Source organism: Neodiprion fabricii, chromosome 2, assembly GCF_021155785.1.
Source record: "Neodiprion fabricii isolate iyNeoFabr1 chromosome 2, iyNeoFabr1.1, whole genome shotgun sequence".
NCBI lineage: Eukaryota > Metazoa > Arthropoda > Insecta > Hymenoptera > Diprionidae > Neodiprion > Neodiprion fabricii.
In genome coordinates, this window is record NC_060240.1 from 40,488,279 (window position 1) to 40,509,212 (window position 20,934).

The 20,934-nt window shown below is 40.6% G+C and overlaps 3 protein-coding genes and 1 long non-coding RNA gene across 7 annotated transcripts; all 4 read left to right on the top strand.

The window, feature by feature from the left end:
* The first annotated feature begins 432 nt into the window (after window positions 1-432).
* On the top strand, window positions 433-1,560 carry LOC124175685. Its single transcript, XR_006869213.1, has 3 exons — window positions 433-550; window positions 811-961; window positions 1,123-1,560. It is a non-coding gene; the product is annotated as an uncharacterized LOC124175685 (long non-coding RNA).
* A 2,573-nt stretch (window positions 1,561-4,133) lies between these two features.
* LOC124175781 (major royal jelly protein 1-like) lies at window positions 4,134-6,364 on the top strand. 2 transcript variants are annotated; one of them, XM_046556307.1, is made up of 6 exons: window positions 4,134-4,204; window positions 4,408-4,627; window positions 4,727-4,896; window positions 4,971-5,189; window positions 5,291-5,713; window positions 5,811-6,364. In XM_046556307.1, exons 2-6 carry the CDS (start codon window positions 4,426-4,428, stop codon window positions 6,081-6,083), a joined length of 1,287 nt encoding a protein of 428 aa, XP_046412263.1. In that variant the 5' UTR covers window positions 4,134-4,204; window positions 4,408-4,425; the 3' UTR covers window positions 6,084-6,364. The 2 variants fall into 2 exon arrangements, with proteins under 2 accessions (XP_046412263.1, XP_046412262.1); XM_046556306.1 differs by having other exon boundaries at window positions 4,160-4,265.
* A 1,611-nt stretch (window positions 6,365-7,975) lies between these two features.
* On the top strand, window positions 7,976-9,608 carry LOC124175652 (major royal jelly protein 1-like). The gene is made up of 5 exons (XM_046556054.1): window positions 7,976-8,226; window positions 8,332-8,504; window positions 8,580-8,798; window positions 8,880-9,302; window positions 9,384-9,608. The coding sequence occupies exons 1-5, from the start codon at window positions 7,995-7,997 to the stop codon at window positions 9,606-9,608; spliced, it is 1,272 nt and encodes a 423-aa protein (XP_046412010.1). The 5' UTR covers window positions 7,976-7,994.
* A 3,891-nt stretch (window positions 9,609-13,499) lies between these two features.
* On the top strand, window positions 13,500-20,910 carry LOC124175517 (protein yellow-like). 3 transcript variants are annotated; one of them, XM_046555851.1, is made up of 6 exons: window positions 13,500-13,738; window positions 15,735-15,951; window positions 18,410-18,546; window positions 18,767-18,922; window positions 19,335-19,584; window positions 19,682-20,910. In XM_046555851.1, the coding sequence occupies exons 2-6, from the start codon at window positions 15,744-15,746 to the stop codon at window positions 20,620-20,622; spliced, it is 1,692 nt and encodes a 563-aa protein (XP_046411807.1). In that variant the 5' UTR covers window positions 13,500-13,738; window positions 15,735-15,743; the 3' UTR covers window positions 20,623-20,910. The 3 variants fall into 3 exon arrangements, with proteins under 3 accessions (XP_046411807.1, XP_046411808.1, XP_046411809.1); XM_046555852.1 differs by lacking the exon at window positions 13,500-13,738 and adding an exon at window positions 14,041-14,538; XM_046555853.1 differs by lacking the exons at window positions 13,500-13,738; window positions 15,735-15,951 and adding an exon at window positions 17,892-18,026.
* The last annotated feature ends 24 nt before the right edge of the window (window positions 20,911-20,934 follow it).

Here is a 20,934-nt window from a genome sequence, read left to right on the forward strand (position 1 = left end):
GCATAAAAATTTTTATCGTTAGTCTAGGGTATATTGACTCAAGGATTCACCTTAGATTCGGTGTTAAATTATGTTACAAGTTGGTTAATTTTAAAAAAATATTATCAAAGTCCAGTTTCTGACAAATGAATCGGATACGAGTTTTTCGAATATTAGCGTTTATATACGCTTAAGTTCTGACAAAACGAAGTCGTGCGAAAGCGTGTTCTCTCGATTGGGAGTTTCTAGTGGGGACAATCCGATTCATTTCTTTCTCCAACTGGCGATAATCTGCCAAATGATCAAACCCGATTCTCACCTACCACTCGTGATTTCCACGGTCCTCATTGGTGGATACTAATGTTTACCTATTCCCAATGTATCATTCTTTTATTCATTTCCGATTATATTGGCCTGCACTAGCTTATCTGCGACTGAACTGGACGTTATTTACGAATGGAAATACCTTGACTATGTATGGCAAAGTACGGATCAAAAACAAGATACCATCGAACAGGGTGTTTACAACCACTCGAGAATCTTGATGTTTGACCATTACAGCCACTGCCAGGTACACCTCTCGTAATGATTAACTGTCGTTCGTAGTAAATCGTTACTGACTGCTTCGATGCCGCAGCTCTACTCATCGTCGTCGATTCACAATAGGAATATGGCAAATTTGAACATGAATTGGGTGGTCATGGCACAACCGACCGCACTAAAAATTATAAAATTTTTCAATTTCTATGTCCATATCTTATAATATTCTGTTGGTAAGAAATCAGTTCAGACCTATCACAGAGTCTAATTCACTTGTGTCTACATGCTTAGATGGCCGACGAATGGTAACAACTCCGAAATTCTACAATAACCCGGCAACTCTATCGACGATTTCGGAGGCAACCGGCGACGGTGGTCCATTGCTGATGAAACGGAATTGGTGTGTTGGAATCTACAGAATCCTCTAGGTAACGACTACGTCGTACGTACAATGCCGCATTTCTCCGATAAAATTTGTCCGCACAATTTAATTATTTGTTTCAAAAATTTCCTATGATTTCGAACTTTTAACGCGATTACACGCCGTGGTTTAGAATAAGTTTCAGATCTGCAGCTCTGATGTATGGTTGCGAATGATTTCAGGGTGTTCTGGAGCAGAGTGAAACTACCTTGCAGTATATTTCCAGCGTCAAGCCCATAATAGAAGACGGTAGTGACATCGAGACAGTCTGGGTATTGACGAATAGATTCCAGAAGTACGTATTGGGCACGATGAATTTCGACGAGATAAACTTCAGAATGATAACGGCCGACGTCGCTGCCCTTGTCAAAGACACTGTATGCGAACCGGAGGATCACGAAGTTTTGGATAGTATACTTGATATAAATTTTCTTTACCTGAAAACTGTATCCGTATAAACTGTCACCGACCGTATTAGCGTGGCGCGTAGCGTGCGAAACTAAATTCTTGGTAAGGAATATTTCGCATTCTTAGACTACTTCGGTAGCTACAAAAACTCGGGTATATTCGTTTTTCAGTTGTATTAAAATGTCACAAAATAAAGTTTTTCAACAATCATACTTCATTATTGCACAAGATTGTTTACGCCTAAAATACAAAAAAGAATTTACTTCATAGAATCGAATTTTCCAAGATATTACGGACGAACACGTTGGATTTGCGAGGGTTTATCGTTTGGGGTCGCATAGAAACATCGCTACCGAGTGGATTAATATTTTTATGAACTTCACGGCTTCATATAAGTCTTGGATCAATGAAATACCGATCGCAGTACATCGTGCAACAAGGGAATAATTGACTTTTATTCCTGTGTTACATAAAAAAGTTTGTTCTCGACTTATTATCAACTCTGGACACATTGTTGACTTGAAAAAAGGGACTCACTTAGTATACATATGATATGTTACGATATTTATAGACTTTATAGGTATATGTTGTAACGCTAATTTGTTATACCATCAGCTGAGGACTCACCGTTCACACTTTGGTGCGATTCTCTAATTACTCTGAATTCAATGAACAACAATAAAACGATATCTGTTGGGCGCCAGACGCTTCAACATCGATTTCGAAATAAATATGCGATACGATATTAGTAATTAGAGAACTCGTTGTATGGCTGGCTAGGCTCAGGTACTCACACGAACTACTAGAGTGGCGGTATTCAAGATAGCTAACGATAATTAAAGAATTAAAGTAATAAAGAATAAGCTCAAGTCAGGATAAATTAACAAGTCAATCAGTCGCATATTGTCGATTAGGTTCACAAATTCGCGTCGGTCAAACTGGATTACAAAAATTAGCAGCAATCGATAAGTCAACAAGAATAGTTCGCAAGATTTTCGATGGAATAAAGTTAAACGGCAGTTGAACAAAGACGACAGTTAACAGAGAGAACTGAGCGTAGGTTCGGAGAAGCGATGTAATGCAAAAACCTACTTAAGACTATGCGTCACTAGGCGACGTGATTTCACCTAATTTCCAAAGATGGACGCTACGATAATTATTAGCCTGTGAGAATGAGAACTTTATTAGAAATCGATAGTTAACAAAAGTGACGATAGCTTGGATGTTAGTAACGAAAGACTAAGACAGACCTTACGATAGAGTTTAACTTATAAGAAAGATTGAGATTAATTAATAATTTACGAAAATCGGTAGCTTTGACCAGAGAATATTAATTACAGTAAATTACGAGGGATAATTTACGAGAGCGTTATCGCTAGGTGATCAAAATGCTAAATTCCTATACTCAAAAAATTCGACATACCAAAGACAAGTACAATACGATAAAACAGAGAACATGAGCAACTTCGTAATGATATGTGACAAAAGCGGAAGCTTTACCTCAGCCTGTGACCCGGGCTCACAAGCACTGAATTTAATTTAAATTAAACTTATCGGTAGCACAGAAGAGAGAAGGTAAGAGAAAGGTAATCTGTAGTGAAAGGAAAGAAGTTAAACGATAGTGCAAACGAAAGAGGATTTTCGAGAAGAACGATAGCGACGATAACGATGGCGGTAAGGAAGAAGGATAGGCAAAGTAATTGAAGGAAAAGTCTAGATCAACGAGAGTAAGACAGGAAGGAACGTGGCCTCATATTTCCCGCTAATTTGGTTTTGCTGGACATATGGCTTCATATTTCCCGCAAATGCGTTAAGATGGAATAATATGTTACTTTCATTCCGCTTTTCCGGTTAAAAAAGTTTACTTTATGGTTGAGTCGGGAATAATCTAAACAAATACTAATTCAAAGTTAAGACAAGTATAATGAGGCTGGTATAACAGAATTTTTGTAACGCCAAAAAAGTAATTTGTATTCATAATTCACTTCATAAAAATCCTATACAAATAAGAATGAATTATCTCATAGTACTGCCTGATTTCAACATCGTTTTGAATTCACCAAAGAAGTACCTTTGCAACGATCTTTTCATACTTTCAAAGTATCTTGATATGCTTTATTTCTTCCCATAAATTACGCCTTCAATCAAAAACGAGAAACACTTGGTATAACAAATCTTGCGAGCCTCCACATTTGTGATGCGCATATAGACCGATGTGCTGATACGAACTTATATATACATAAAAACCATGTTATATGTATACTACACAAGCTCCGCCACCCTGGATTCTGTTCCGAAATTTTTCTTTGTAAACTATAATTCACATTTTTCTTGATATCTTTTGACAGTACGAAGAAATTTGTTGTACGAAAGATATAAATGTTTTAAAAATCTTTTCATAATCTAGAAAACGATTCGTCTATGTGGCTTCCACATTACGTAGCAGTAGGTGTACTGACGCTTTTTTTTCAACGACACCCACAGCAGGCCTAATCCACTTTTCTACGAGGATTTACGAAATTGTAAGCATGTTCTGAACATTTAATTAAAAAACGCTTTCCATACGATGTATGAACAAAGCGGATAAGATTATAGGAATGTATCGTAAAATAGGAAGAAGATTGGAGCAGAATTCAAAGAGGGGCTTGATTCCTGAAGTAGCAGCTGAGGTGACGGCGACGAGATCTTTATAGAGTGTCTCCAACCATTTGTGTACATATCACATACATCGCAATTCCTATATGCTTTTTTAATTTATACATTCGAAGTGTTATATAAATCGAAGCTCTCGTAGAAACGGGCATATAGACTACGAACCACCAAGGACGCAGCTCTGGAAAGTTCAATTCGAAATAAGTGAGTTCACTAATACAATATTCACAAAATTCACAACAACAACTTACTCAAGCTACATTGGGTAAGCCACTTTGATTGTTGATGGTGTATGTGTAGAGATAACTACGCTTCACAAGAAACAGCTTACGAACTTCGAAACTACGGAGACCGCTTAATCCCATTAGTCCGATCGTTATCATAAACTTGTCCGTTCTCTGCATTAGATACCAATAACAAACAAAATGAAAATCCTATTCCAACCGACGTGGATATTGCCAATGATATTGGCTTGCACTGCTCGCTGCTCGGCAGATCTGGACGTTCTGCATACGTGGAAGTACATCGATTACGTCTGGGATAACGACACGCAAAAAGAAGATGCGGTTGCTTCTGGTCAATACGACGCTACAAAAATCGCTATTAATGATGTTCAACAACTTCCAGGTATCATCCTGTCATAGTTCATTATTAATGGTCAATGTATTCCCGACGATCCAACCTTTTGAAGACATCGGTGTCACATAAATTTTTGTAATTCCTTAGACGGTCGGGTACTGGTGACCACTCCGAAATATTTCGATAACCCCGCAAGTTTGTCCGTGATTTCGAATACGTCAGGTGATGGAGGTCCGCTGCTGGAGCCCTATCCCAGCTGGAGTTGGCATACAACAGACGGAAATAGCTCCAGCATTACTAGCGTCAATAGAGTTCGGGTAAGTATCGTACAATGGTAGAAAAACAACATTCAGCAATTATTTCACAACTCCATATTATTGGCGCCCTACAGGTGGACCAGTGCAACAGACTTTGGATCGTCGACTCCGGAAAAATAGGAAACGATCAAGTATCGCCAGCTCGTATTCTGATATTTGATCCCGCTACAGACGAGTTGCTGGAATGCATTGAGATTCCAGACGAATTGTCCCACAATCCCAATGACACAAGCAAAGGAAAATTAGAACTACAAGCTGTCGAGACAGAGGGGGATACTTGTGAAAAAACTTGGGTGCGTTGAACACTAGTCTAAAGTACTGGGATCGGTGCAAATTTTGTGAATCCCAACTTTTAGTCAGTTTCGATTGCATACGAATCACTCGTGGGTTACAGGTATACATTGGAGATCTGGAAGGATGGGGTCTTCTTATCTACAACGGATCTGACATATGGCGCATTGACAACGACGAATTATTCGCCCCGCAAGAGGAGTACACCACATTTTCTCTCAATGACAAAAATGTAACGTTAAATACCGGAGTAGCCAGTATGCTGATCCTGCCTGATGGATTCTTCAGAGAAAAATCGACAATCTTTAAGCCGATGGCTTCGGAAGTTGGGTACGGTGCGTCCGTTGAAGATCTACACAACTCTTTCTCGGGGAACGAGGTCAGGTATTACAAGACCAACTTCACTGCCCCCAGCCAAGAACTTGCAAGGGATATCTCGTCGGATGGTATTCTAATCGCCGGTTTCCCCACCGTCTCAGTCCTTGTCTGCTGGAATATAGAGTGGCCCCTGCTTGATGCTAACGTAGTAAGTAACCGTGATTGATTTTACAGTAATTTTACAGATCAAAGTTACTTCTATACCACGTCAAACTGCATCATTATTGCTGCCCAAATTTCTTCAGGTAACGCTGCAAACGAGTGACGAGTATTTACAATTCGTCAGTGGTGTGAAGATTACCAATGGGATTCAAAGCGGTGTTGAAGGTGACAACGTTTGGGTTGCGTCGATTCATTTACAGCAGTTCATCTCGGGTTCCCTGGACATCACTGAGGACAATTATTACATCCTCGGAGGAAATGTGAAAACCCTCGTGAACGGCACAAGGTGTCAAACTGGGCCACGTCCGTTGGTCGATGATCTTAACGATAAGTTCTTCTTCTCTTACAGTCCATAATTCTTTCTGTACCAACTCCTCCATAATATACGTTCGTTCCGGTCTAGCGGTTCTTTGAAACTCTTGCTACTTCGAATCAAGAAGATGTGCTGATGCTTATATTAATGTGAAGGTCACTCGTTGAACGAGTTTAAATGCAATTTTTCTAGGAATACATCGAACTTTTCAGCAGTAAAATTAAGCTTTCACACTGACAATTTGTATTCGTACCTTGTGCATTGTATACATTGTAAACAAGGACTGTTACCTAACCTTTCAATTAATAAAGCATTGGAACGAAACTTGCGGTTGTATACTTTGAGTAACATAAGCAAGAAATCGAATAATAGCAGAACATCCATGACCCTGCTCCCATCCTAGGTATTAGCTTATTGTCAGTGCTATGCCATCTATGTGACATTGAGACGGTCGGGTTGGGCGAAAATCTACTCCATACGTTTACATACTTATCATGTGTAAACTTGAATTCAAGTCAAGATATTGATGACTATGGCATGTGGGTCGTTTAATCGGGTCTGCTGCTTAAATGACACTGGGATAAGCCTGGTGTCACAGTAAAGGCAATAACGAAGACGCAGCTGCGTCAACATTCGGTCACTCGATTGTTTCCCATCGCCAAGAACTCGAGTCTAGTCATTCATCTAGATTTAGGATGTATTAAAATACATGCTGAGGCAACAAAATGAGCTCTTCTGTTGCTTTGGTGAAAATTTTGCCAGGCAAATCACTGTAAAACTGTATTAACATGGATTTCAGAAAATAAATTTTCACATTCACACCCGATAATCATCCTCGTAAGACCTGAAATATAGCATGCAAGTAACCTTTAGCGATTTCTGCACTGATTTAGCTAACTGAGAACAGTAGAATCATCGGTATATTTTCAAAACGACGAACGGTTATGTTATAACGGTAAGAAAATGACTAATAAGTGAAAAGTAAGAGCAGTTATGAATAGGTAGGCCCAACAGAATGTTCAGTGGCAGATTCGAGCTGGTCGTACCGACACGTGATCCAATTGCAAGAGCAAGAGTTGATTGTAAGTGAAAAGTTGTGCAAATTCGCAGGGAAAAGTTCATATTTCTACTGTCTACTTGCAAAATGTCATATTAGCAGGCGAAGAAACAATCTTTTGCATTGTTTAATGATCTTGTTTTGCAAACTTTCACGTTCAATGTTTCAAAAGAATTTACACTCGAGCAATGTCCGGGCACCACTAAAATTGTGCCCTGATTACTGCAGGTACTATCATCAACAGTTCAATATATGAACTGAGATCAGAAACGATTAAGTATTCAAGCCACGGAAAAAGGTTCAAAGTCTTACGACACATTTTGACAATCTTTCAGACAATGTTTTTCACCTCCGACCGCCCAGGGCCTTGGCAAAATCTGATTCAGACACTATATCACTATTTCATATTTTGGACACATTTTTGTTGGAACGAGGAGTTATGAAATAATCAATTAACCGTTTCAAAGTTGATGTAATGGCTTTCAGAAGTTCTATTAGCTGGAAACCAGGAACACGTTCCGTCAGCGTTCAGTTGAATTCGGTTCGTGGTGCTTGTCATTGCAATTAAAATCAGTTGTGCTAACCAAAGAACCATTTTCCTCACGCACCTTCGACAACGAAAGTCGTTGATATGCAAAACAGTTTAAAATTTGCTTCAGAATTAAGATTAACTCCTATCACCCGGGCATAAATTACGTTTAAAAACCTATCTCGCGGGCCTTCCTTAGAAGGCTGTCACTGTCCAGTGTGCGACTGATAAAGGCCACCTTTATGATGTACGGTTGACTATGATAAATACTGCATTCGCTGTTACTTATAATGGCAGGAATCATTTTCACTACATCATCAGTGGGATAACGTGTAGTATACCGTTTCGAGGAAGGCAAAAACGTTCCGATGTATGATTCATTGGACTATTTACGTTCCAGAAATTTTCTTCCGAGGATGCATCGCTTCATACTTATGCTAACTATCGCCAATTGTGCGGTGGCTGCAAAATTGAACGTGGTTTATCAATGGAAATACATCGACTACGTCTGGAACAGCGAAGAACATCGACAATGGGCAATTGCCGAAGGGAGATACAACTACACGAAGATCTTCACGATCGACGTTCAGAAGGCTCCAGGTACCGACGTGAAATGCAAGCCCACAAGCCTAATTCGAAAATTGATTTTGATTGACGTGATCGTTTCCTGAAACTCGTTACTAATCTTCATACCTACACTCATAGATCAACGAGTCTTTGTCACAACGCCAGCATTCAATGCTAACGCAGTTCCGGCGACCCTTTCAACGATATCTTCGCGTCAAGGTCCCGGTGGTCCGCTATTACAGCCCTATCCAAATTGGACCTGGCACATACCTGGGAACTGTAACGGCATCACAAGTGTGTGGAGAGTGGCTGTAAGTTGTGACCAACGAGTTCTGGTCGATGTTATATCACATTGTTGTATCATCTTTTGTGCTGTTTTTCCGCAGGTCGACGAATGCGATAGACTCTGGGTGCTTGATAGCGGAAAAATTGGCAGTAATCAGGTGTGTCCAGCTCAACTTTTGGTATTTGATTTGAGAACCGACATACTGCAGCAACGAATCATCGTCCCAAATTACCTCTCGCATAATCCCACAAACAAGAGTCTGGGGCTACTAATTACGCCTGTCGTTGAGACAGTGGACATCTACTGTCGTCGGACATGGGTCAGTAGTCTTCTGATTTTTGAGTAAAACTAAATCTATTCATGGCTGGAAGTATTGAACCATCAAACATGATGTTTCAAGGTTTACATAGCGGACGTACAGGGTGGGGGTCTTATAATCTGGGACGGATCGCGGATTTGGCGCCTCGACAACGAAGTATTCAAAGCGGACCCAACGGCCTCGACGTTCACCATCGCTGGGGAGAATTTTACTCTTGCGGATGGGATTTTTGGACTCGCGGTGTCACCCCGCTACTCGCGACATGCCCGCCGTTTATTTTTCAAGCCGTTGGCCTCCCTCAGAGAATATTCCTACGCTGTTGACGATCTACACGGGCTGGGATCCAGATTAAAATCTCTAAGCTACACCACTTCTAACTATCAATTTCCCAGTCAGGCTACCGCACAAGCATTTTCACGGGAAGGTATCCTGTTCTTCGGACTGACGACAGAAATAGCAATAGCATGCTGGAACATGAATCACCCGATGGACAACGAGCACGTTGTAAGTTGAGGATTCCCGATAGGATTTTCGCTTCGCGTGAAAATTTTTAATTGCTATATTGAATGTGAGTTATTTTTTCAGGCCATCTTGGCCCAGAACAGCGACACCTTGCAGTTCGCCAGTGGGGTCAAGGTTTCGAAACGCGGCCTTGATGTACTCAAAGAGGACCTTTGGGTCTCGACAAACCGCTTCCAAAAAATATTCACTGGCACTCAGAACTTCAGTGAAATCAACTTTAGAATCCTCAGCGCTCCGGTCGAAGTCCTCGTCAAGAATTCTAAATGTCAGCGGGATAAGAATTACTGATCAGAATAACCATGATCGCGTGTCAGACTCGACGCATATATATATATATATATATATATATATGAACTATTCCTTCAAACGAGCATAGTTGTTAATACCTGTTCAATCACAGATCACATGTTTTTTTTACAAAATAAATCCTCGCTTTTTTCACGAACGATCATGACTCTGTTTTTTGACTTGCCTGTCTAGCAGCGATACTAAAAACACTTGTCAAACTAATCAAATTGAGTTTGAAACATCATCCTCTAATATGAGAAATTTACTAACAGTATCCATCGGTAATTCCTGGGTGATCGAGGTTATTTGAAACTTTCGTCATTTCGTTCAATTTGTGAGAAACATTTCTATACGAACATGCATCTAGCGTTATTTTATTTTATCATTCTACACATTTCAACTGTGGCAATTCAGTGGCAATTCTTATTAATAACCCAATTCATAGTAAAAGAATCAGTCTGCATTGACGTGTGAAGATAACGTCAGACATGAGATTATAGACAACTAGTAGGAATAAATAAAGCATAACTGCATCGCTTTCTGAGTTTTCAATCAATACAATATGGAAATTAAGGTAATGTGTGATTATTTCATGACTGTAACTGACATGCTTGTGATACGCCAGGCTGAGCCTGATGTCATGAAAGAACCCTGAATCTGCTCTCGTCACACTCACCGGTTGCATCGATTGAAAGGAAGTATATATCCGTAAGTTATTTCACACGTATCAAATATTTATGAAATATTCAACATCCACGGCCCAGTATATGAATCGTTATCAAGTCTGGCATTAAGATTCCCATAAACAATATAATGTAGGGCCCAATATAATGACGTCACAGAAGTTCGGGTCACCAAAAGTCAACCAAGTATTGAAATAATTTAAATTTCATAAGCTTTTTCTTACACTAGTTATATACATTTATTCTAATTACTTTATTTCAATCTATTTATTATTTATTATCCTGGAGATGTTAGTCAAGGAAAATTATCCAGGGAGTTTTACGAAGGAGAGATTTTAGCCGAGGGGAGATTTTATCCAAAGGGAATCTTATCCACGGTATTTTGTCCTAAAATTTTGTCTGGAGAGATTTCATGCAGAAGGAAGGTTTTTTCATGGGATATTTTGTTCGGCACAGATTTTGTACGGTGCGATTTTATGCTGGGGATCTGATTGGGGAAATTTTTCCGGAGAGATTTCTTGACTGGGATATTTTGACCAGCCAACGGGCAATGGTCGAGATCATCTGCAATAATGGCAACTCTCTTCTATGCATTTCCATAATCCTTGATGCGATATTACCGACCGTGGTAGCGTCGCGTCATGCTAGCATGCAACAAGTGTAAGACAGGTCACGTCGCTTAGGCGCCAAATCAGCAAACAATGAGTCCTCGTCTCATTGTCAGTACAGTCTAGCTACAACTGAGCAAAGTTATCTGCAGTTTTCCTTGTCATATTTGAGACGTTTTGAGACGACTTCGTTTGCTTGGCAAGATTTTAACTTTCAATTTGAAAAACTGCCAACTGCAGCAGGAAATTGAAATCCCAAAGAATATCTCGCAGAACTCTGATGATGAAAGCCTGGTGCTGCTCATCCTGCGTGTACTTGAATCAAAAGGCCAAGATTGCAAAGAATCTTGGGTCAGTTATGCAATGAATTGTGAAATAGATCGGCAGAAATATTTCCAACAATAATAATAATAATCATATTATCGAACGAATCCAATTTTTAAAGGCTTACGCGTTTTAAAGACTAACGTACAAGTCGGCGGGCCCGTAATTTGGAACCGGAAAGAATTGCGAAAACGACGCGTTCAAAGCGAACAAGGCAGTGACGGATTTCAGCATCACCGCCGAAAACTTTATCCTGAGGGATAGACTTATCGAACTCGCGTGTTCGCCACCAATCTCCTCTAAAGATCCCTATCTATATTTCAACCGATTGGCTTCTTATAAAGAGCATTTCTGATCTCTCAACGACCTGCCCTACAGCTTGGAAAACATATTCGACAATCTCAGTACGTTAACACCGATATTGTGCTTCCCAGTTAAGTTACCGCAGAAGAATTTTCCCAGAGAGGCACCTTGTTCCTTGGTTTTTGTTGTTGAGTAAGCTGCAGTTTATCCCCACGTTACCCGATCCTAAAATCTCCAAAGATCTAGATTTTACACTTAAATTAGCCGTAGTAGTCCTGCATCGGTTTTTATTCGAAAATCACCACCTCGTGAAGTTACAGGCCGTCGTATTTACACTGCAAAGTTTCTGGTCCGTTTACTTGTATTTTGCGGTCACGCGGCGGACGCGCTACCACAACAGGCAATCATGATATGCTATCCTCACCATTATTGGTTTCGAAATACCATAATCGTATAACATCTGTTTAAAAGTAATCAAATCCATTCGAAACCATATCAAGCTCATGTCTTATGAGCTTGATATAAAGCTGAGTGCTTCATTGTAAACATAAAGTTCAGGTGATCATTCTACTACACCTCCATGCAAATGCACTCCAATCGTTTACACGAATTATTTTAAACTGATTCACAGATTATCTTATTTGCTCTTATTTGCTCAAGATAAGGAGACTCATAAATTCTCCCGTAGTCTCAAGGTGACGATAGATCTATACGACATATATCTAAAGAAGAGCTCTAGCTGACGACTAATCGCTTCTAGAAAATAATGCGTGGCACCCAAAACTTCGATTAAATAAACGTTAGAATCCTGCTAGATTTGCTCTTTGAAGTAGTGGAAGGATTAAATTTATACTGTACTTAACCAGTATAATCTGAGTGTAATAACCTGAGTCTATGGAATAATAATCAATTCACATGTAATCACCGTTATGTTAGTGCAAGCTTGTTTCTGGGTACGACCACGTATGCAGATATTGTGAAAACAAGAAAGAGGTTCGATTCAATTTTGTTTCTTCCCCTTCTTGTCCTTTCATTTTTGGCCACCCGGATTTCGCTGATGAATAGTTACTCCGTGCTCTAAATTTCGTATGGTCAAACATTCGTCGGATGGATGGCTTACGATTACGCTATAATTGGTTTCGCAACCCTGGACATTAATTCTTGCTCGCGATCCAAGGACTCATTTACTCGGAATCAGGTTTATAACTTGAGCCATCGGCAATGAAAGTATTGGTGCAAAATGCAACCTACCTTCGCTGCAGTAAGGTCACGATCTAGCTTAAGCTTTACTGTGATATTTAAATCATCCGGATGTGTCAGTTGCTCGTTGAGAACATCTCGTGATTCGAGCGCAAACTTTTTCTTTCCACGCTGTAACAATTTGGACAGTCGTAGATTCAAGCCGTAGATTATTTCAGTTCGTTTATATCATCCATACATCGACTGAAATCGATACCATGCATTGTTAAATTTTACGCAAGAACATCAAGTTTAAAATTGTTAATTTCTCGTGAGCGATATTTTGTCTTTCGTGGCCAGTCTCAGTAAATAATTAATTCATGAAACAAGTTAGGTAAGTGGTAGAGATGCAGGCAAAATAGAACAAACAAGAGCAACAACAAAAAGTTCTGGATTAGATGACTGTTCTAAAATTGAATGGTCCACTGCACGAGTGGGCGGCTACTACTCATTGCTTAACATACCTGATGGAACCTGGCTGATTATCTTGATTGGCGTTTCGAATATCGACAGAGCCTGCAATGTTATGGCGTGTGCGATTGATCACAAGACTAATAAAAATTCCGTACAAATTGGGTTCAGGTTGCAACCGAAGAGAGTGGAACCGGAATCAAATTTTCGTCATGGCAAAAGTTGATCTTGGAATTAGCACGAAGTGAACCTCGCCGCATTCGTGTGTAGATAAGTATAAAAGCTTGGAATTGATTCGAAGCAACGCAATCGATACTACGGATCGAAGTATGGCACGGGTGGATCAGTCACTTTAGATCAGTATAAGCGAAGTTTAATAAATTGCGAAAGCAAAAATCCAGAAATTTTTAATTATAATTCTGTCATTGGAAGATTGAAGGCAATGTCGCTGATACTTCGATACTAATTCAAAGAACGACTTTTTAAAAATATTTATATTGGATTTAAAAAAAAAACCCATGTTATGTGAAAGCTTTCCAGGGATTATGCGTCGCTGCTAAATGTAAGTACACGGATATTTTACATAATTTGCTAAAATGAGCTCTTTCAAAGGTCATTCACACTTTCTCTAGGTTACTAATTAGAGGCCTTAAGAGAAAGGAAAAATTTTAGGGTAGAGAGGGCGACAACACGCGTCTCTAAATTATGCAAGGTGCGTGTAAATTTCTCCGCTTCCCTGTGCGGGTCCAGTTTAACGAATCGTTTCGGAATTGGTCTGTTGTTTCAATTTCTACAGTAGCCTGTACACAAGAGGTAACCGGACTACAATAACAGTGCCGAGGCTTTCTCCAAGTGGGGCGGTCAGTCAGTCGGCTCTAGAGATTGATCTGTCCTTAAATGTTATAACGGGCCGACCGTATCGTAGTAGCAAAATAACTATAAGCCGGACTGACAGCTGCGCGGACGGTTCAAAGTATTCGTTGATCTTTGACGCGGCCGAGTTTGCTTTGTACCGGAGGGGGGCAAAACGAGCCGGAAGTGAATACGGAAAGAGCAGGTGCATCCGCGGATGAAAGTCTCAGGGTGAAATTTATCAGGAAGAAACATTAACACAAGCAGGGCCAGCTCAGAGAAGATTACGTTGTTTAATGAGCTCTCATCAGAAGTGAATAGAGTGATGAATTTGCTCGGCACGTAATATCACGCGAGCTAACAACAAGTTCGATAACGATCTCGCGGCTATTCAACCAAAATAAAAACTCCACCTGCAGCGTGAGGATGCCACGTGAGAATAGGAGAAAAGAAATGCCGACTGACTCAACTCTGGAGGCTTTTACACCTTATACGGTCTGAATTACTGAGGTACTTGACCCTGTCTCGAGATTTTCTTACGACTGAAATGTCGACAAATAATTGGAACCAGAATTCTATAACATTTAAACTTATTAGTTATTTTGTTTCTCATGCTAATACGCTGATAATGATAACGTTATTAACACGCTGGTTACAAAAAATGATCAAGGTAGATAGCTGCAGTTGTAATTCGTACCTTGTACAACTTGTTCTGTCAACATATTTTACCACATAATTTAAGTGCAAATAGGTTTTTGTAAATCGGGAATTATAAAATATCAGTTGTTTCATTAAAAGAATGTAAAACATCAGTTGCACAGGCACAACTGTAGAAACTATGAATTGTAATGTGCAAAAACCTTGCGCTATTATCTAAATGCTTAAATAATTATGTTAAAACTTCGTTTCATTTATTTTTATCATGAGCTATCCCCCTTTACTGCATAGGTTTCAGATAGTTCAAAACATTTAGCAAAATTTATCGTAAATACACAAGAGAAATGGCGATTTCGCATAAATCTTTTCACGACATTTAATTGGCGCCTAAAATCATCAACATCTTTTCTCCGACTAGAAAACAAACAAAAAAATATCAGCAAGTCCACTCTTGCGAATCACGCGTAGCTTGGAAGGTACCGTAACCGATCAGAAATCGACATAAATTAATACGCTGCTTACATGACAGCATCGTTTTACCATCCCTGATGATTGTACATTTATTTCACGTTCGACGATTTCTACACGAATGGCATAACGGTTCGTGAACTGACGTTGAACCCGAGTTGTTGGCACGTTGACATAAATTTATCTCATGACTCTAACGCGTGAAGATTAGCTGAAATGTTACTAAACATGGCTATGTCGTAAATTGCGAGAAACGAAAGCATTGCGCAACTATGTATATTGATGCTGAGTTTTGCGACTGTTGCAAATATCTGAACATTTTCTATTGCGTGCACTGTTTGCGAACATTCCGTGCTCACGCGCGGCAGCTACGTAAGTAGATCGGTATAAAACAGGTGCGCGAGAAAACGAAGTAGCGAACGTAAATTACCATTGAAAGTGTACAAGAATTATTTGCCCGTCAAATATCGCTGTTACGTGTCGCATTTTTATGCTTCGTTTGTTCTTTTTTTTTTTTTTGCCTACTCTTTTATACGTTATTGCACAGAGCTGAATAATCTTGTGAATGTTCTACTTTTAAGAAATGCAACATGACAAGGAAGGCCAAAAATACAGAACGAGATCTCGCCAGCACCGGTTGGATTTACAAATGGAGTCCAGGGGAGAATGCCAGATCTCCAGGCACCTATTTCCATGAATTGGACCAGGCAGCCTGGACCAACCCTGCTATCTTTAAATACCACGAAGAATTTTTGCAGAATAATAGAGGAAAGCTGAGAAATGCAAGCGGCAAGGGGAGTAAGTATCACACATCGACAAGCAGCAAAATGTTCGCAAAATTTTCCAGAGTCACACGTAAAAAAGTGTAATGTAGATTTTACATCTGTTGTGATGACTATATGAACATCACTTTTTCCGAGTCAAATCTACATGAATCGCGATATATCTAACCAAGCATATTGTAGCTCTTTTTATCAGATTTGTAAGTCTTGCCGCAATTGTTGTACATACATATTCACCACAGGAAATGTAAAATCCACAATACTTTTCTTTTCGTGCATCGGGGATTTTCCGCATGCGATACAGAACGTGTTTCGTAATTTTCGAACGCATCCAAGAATTCATTATCGAAATAAATGCGAGGTGTGATGCGTTAGGAAAAACGGCGACAGGCACGCCTACCGACCGAATGGGCCATTCGATATCCAACGTAAATAATTGGCAGATTACGTAAATACGAATATTTTACTAGTAGGTAACTGTAGAAGTTGGAACTCGCAGTTATGAAAGCGACTCTTTGTTGCAACGTCCCGTACTTTTTACTGCAGACTGTACTTATTTATTACCCGACGTATTCGCAACGACCATCACCCGGCGAGGCCGACCTTTTTCACACGCTTCCTGGGGTCGGGAGAAAAACCGATTAACGGCTGATCAGAATCCGCGAAGATTCTCAAAACTACGTACAACGGAAGTCTCCTCTCCTTCAGCGAACACGTTGTTTAAAGGCGTTGTACAGTATCACTGACGCGGAGCAAACGTAACGGCGACTAACTTTTGCGAAAATTAAACATCAGTGATCCGCGCGCATTATCCACGCTCGTTTATTCGCACAGCTATAATAACATACAATTAATTAATGAGTTGGACAGCGCAGTCTGCAGTTAGGGTTTTACATAATTTCTGACCCAATTGTGATATTATCTGGCTCCGGCGCTTTTTCAACGTTGATCAGCCGTATAAGTTGTCGATCTATTCACTTGAGCAACGGTTGGCAAATAAATGGCAACTACATAACAGACAGCCGCACCAAAAAAGAGGATCCGCCAACGTCTGCAAGAAATTTATAAAAAGTTCCTCAGCTCCATTCTTTGCATTACAGACTTCCCAATATCTATACACAAGTTGATGAAATGCCTGACGTCTTCTCCTACCGTCGAAAAAAATGTTGCGCACAACTTTTTGGCCGCGACATGAAAAAAAAAAAAAAAAAATACGAACGTAAAAACCACCGAGCAATAAATTCTTTCAACTAATTTCTTTTGCAACACTAAAACGTCAAAAGTTGATTTAAGTACTCCATCCATTCCGCTCGAGAAAGCACAAAATGTATCTTATAGACTGTGAAAGTGGACAAATGACAAATGACCATCTGCGGTTGGATTGAATGGTTTAGCTACACGGAAAGAAGAATAGTTGTAGATCTTACATCTCTCGTGGTGAATATATGAACAGCACTTTTTTTGAGTTAAATCTAAAGCAATTGTAGCAAGATTGACAGTAAGAGAACTGACAGTAAGAGTTACAATATACTTGGGTCGATATACCGCAACTGATTTAGAATTGACTCCAAAAAGGTGCTGTCGATATATTCAACACGATAGTTGTAAAATCTACATTAAATTTTTTTTCCGCGTACGATAATTATCTTAATTGCGTTAATTAATGCTCACATGCAGTCTGGTTTGCATCGTGGACTTGCGATTAATACCAACTGATTTGCGTTTTTTGCTAATTCGACTTGTGCAGTCTACAATGGAATCCTTGTGCTGCACTCGTGTTCCCATTCGAAATAATGGTCGATTTGCCTTTTACAAGTGAATCTAGGCCTCCTTCTGAGCGTACTCGTATCCAGACGCCTCGAGGCTGTTACATCACAGGGTTCTCACAGAGAGAAAGGTAGGGATTCTCTGGCTCTGATGGGGACGAGCGCCTCGGACGATATGCCAATACGATCTCACACTGCACCGTGTATCAGCAGCGACATCCTCTCATACGCAAACCTTTTGCGGCGACGAACTCTCGCTTCGCAAGTGCCGCGTTTCCTGTTAAAGTGCGTTGCACGTGGTGATAAAACATCGATGAAAATAGTAGTAGGTTATTTTCATCGTCTATGCCTCGATTAAGCGTTGAGTAACCGATCGCGATCACCCATACCATTTGGGAAAAAATGCATCTATAAAACAAATAACAAAAGAAAACATCGGTCGTTCGATGCGGCAGTTTTAAAAGAAAGATGCAACATTTACTGTATCGTAAAAAAGAAAGAGTGAATTGAGTTAAAAAGTCGATGAAAAAGAGCAGCTTTTTTCTCATCGCGTCGGAGTGATACCGGTGCTGTTCCGCGTGCGGTCAAATCGAGTCGTATTTGTTTTGTTATGTGCCGTTAAATCCATTTCACGCTGATCTTCGCTGGTTCTGTCTAACAATTTAACGACTCGTACTTCGTTACAAGAATTCATTCGAATTTTCACAGGCATGGCCAACGTGATTCCATGGCTCATGTCAATGTCCCTGATCGGAGCCCAGAACTTCGGGAACTTGCCGGGGCCCGAAACCGTTTCCCAAGACCTACTACCTCCACTGCAAAGCCCAGGGTACTACAGTGCTCCGGTAAGCCCTTTGTCAGTTTGCAAGATCATTATTCTGGTTTCTTTGTCTCGTATATTTTTCAAGTGAGCGTCAAAGTTTGTGCTTAGCTCACACTTTTTCTCCTTGAACCCAACACGCAGTAGAATAAACGCTACAAATTATCGCCAACAGCGAGAACATCAAGTGACTTGACACAAAGGTGGAAGATAACACAAGTGAAAATGGTCTTGGCTTGTTTCAGAATCACGTCAACACGGACGCTGTGTACCAAGTGCCAAGCCCCGCACTCAGAAGCATCATCAACGTCCAGACAGAGGAGTATAGTACTGCGCACAAATTCATTCCGCCAGAAAACAACGGATACAATGACGAGTACAGCGGACCAGCCATGGAGCAGGTGAAATTTCCTTTTTTTAATTATCAGAAAGAATCAGTGTCGAGCAGTATGTTGGTGGTCACGGTACCTAATTTATACCCATGCAAACCGGTTGTGATGATCCCGGAAGCACAGTACCGTGAGAATCTTCAAAGTCTGATGCACAGCGAACATGCGTTAGAACCGAGAAGCTGTCCGCTACATGAATTATGTTACTGCAGAATTCATCATTTTAAATGTCAGCTGAATACGGAGAAACAAAGAGCTCATAATTTATAAGTATATAGCGAATCCCCAACTCTTTCTTAATTAGCTCCAGGCAATAATCATAATGTTTTCATAAAGATTGAAAGTGAAACTTTCGTTTTCATCGCCAGTTCTACCCTCTACTATTCCCTCGCTACGTCGTGGAATTTACTGATATCTTTGGCAGATTTACTCATGGAGGACCGTCGATTTCGAGTTCGACAGCGAGTTGTCGAGGCAGCGTGCTATTGATGCTGGTCACTACGAGCTGGAAAATGCTCTGCCCCTGGGAATTGAGGTATGGAAGGATAAAATATTCCTGACTCTACCAAGGTGGAAGAAAGGCATACCTGCCACCCTCGCCACCGTTCCGCGATATTCAAGAGAGAAAAGCCCGAAACTGCGCCCGTACCCAAACTGGGCGTGGCACGACCCAGGTAGAGTTGGCGAAGAAAAAATGTTTAACACCAAAACATCAGCCCGTATTCGGTTAGGAATTGTTCGTAACAATACAAGAATGTAAATTTGTTGCAGAAAATTGCGCCGGGTTAACGTCTGTCTTCCGGGTTCAAGTGGACCAATGCGATCGACTGTGGGTCTTGGATTCGGGGCAAACGGACATCATGTCGGATCCGCAGCAAGTCTGTCCCCCTGAATTATTCATTTTCGATTTAAAGACCGACAGGCTACTGAAAAAGTACACTTTGCCGAAGAAGTACGTAAAGCAAGATTCTCTGTATTCGAATCTCGCGGTAGACATCCGCGCCGGGGAGTGCGAGCACGCGTTCGCCTATCTCGCCGACGTTTGGCGATTCGGAATAGTCGTCTATGACCTCTTCAAGGACAAATCCTTCCGAATCGAGCACCACTTTTTCTTCCCGGACCCGCTGTCATCGAGATACGAACTTCACGGTCTGCACTTTCAATGGACCGACGGGATCTTCGGGCTCTCCCTGAGTCCAGTCGACGTGAATAACGACCGCACTCTCTTTTTTCATCCAATGTCAAGCTTCCGGGAATTCGCGGTCTCGACGTCGGTGCTCAGAGATGAGAAAACTGCGGAAGATAATCCGGAAATGTTCATCCCGATCGGTAAGCCGAGAGCGAAGTATTGCGGACACTCTTCAGGATCTGCTATGGATAGGAACGGCGTGATGTTCTTCAACATGGTGACGAGGGACTCCATCTGGTGCTGGGACTCCAGGAAGGAATACATACCACAGAATTTGGGAGTCATCGGGCAGAGCAACGTGTCCCTAGTATTCCCAAATGATATTAAAGTGGACCACGAACCGGATCAGAGCATGTGGGCGTTGTCGAACAAGCTTCCAATGTACTTGTACGGGAAACTCGACCCCCATGACATCAACTACAGACTGTTTCGGGCGAACGTAAAAGAAGCTATAAAAAATACCATCTGCGACCCCAACTACGTTGTACCGCCTTCGGAACACAGCTACGATGAGACTTGCTGAGGAACCGGTTTCCTTTCCTGTTCTTTTAACAGGTACCATTAAAAGAACAGTTGAAGACAAAAATGAGTACTACACTTTTGTGAATGCTATGTTATACCGATCAGTTCAGATGATGGACTAGGTTCAACCATTGGTGTGATGTATTTTAAAGAATATTCATTCCACCGAAAGGAATAAAACGATATACATCATTGCCTTGCACGATTACCGTGCCCATAATGTACATACTATGTAATTTTTTGTAAGCCAGCCAATTGTTTTATACGAAATATATTATAAATAAAGTGAGGCCTTTTTCAAATAAAAAAAAAT

Coding starts and splice junctions, on each gene's coding strand:
- LOC124175781 (XM_046556307.1), top strand. CDS start 4,426: ATGAAAATCCTATTCCAACCGACGTGGATATTGCCAATGATATTGGCT. Junction 4,628..4,726: donor TGATGTTCAACAACTTCCAG/GTATCATCCTGT, acceptor GTAATTCCTTAG/ACGGTCGGGTACTGGTGACC. Junction 5,190..5,290: donor ATACTTGTGAAAAAACTTGG/GTGCGTTGAACA, acceptor CGTGGGTTACAG/GTATACATTGGAGATCTGGA.
- LOC124175652 (XM_046556054.1), top strand. CDS start 7,995: ATGTATGATTCATTGGACTATTTACGTTCCAGAAATTTTCTTCCGAGG. Junction 8,227..8,331: donor CGACGTTCAGAAGGCTCCAG/GTACCGACGTGA, acceptor CTACACTCATAG/ATCAACGAGTCTTTGTCACA. Junction 8,799..8,879: donor TCTACTGTCGTCGGACATGG/GTCAGTAGTCTT, acceptor TGATGTTTCAAG/GTTTACATAGCGGACGTACA.
- LOC124175517 (XM_046555851.1), top strand. CDS start 15,744: ATGACAAGGAAGGCCAAAAATACAGAACGAGATCTCGCCAGCACCGGT. Junction 18,547..18,766: donor CAGGGTACTACAGTGCTCCG/GTAAGCCCTTTG, acceptor GGCTTGTTTCAG/AATCACGTCAACACGGACGC. Junction 18,923..19,334: donor GCGGACCAGCCATGGAGCAG/GTGAAATTTCCT, acceptor TATCTTTGGCAG/ATTTACTCATGGAGGACCGT.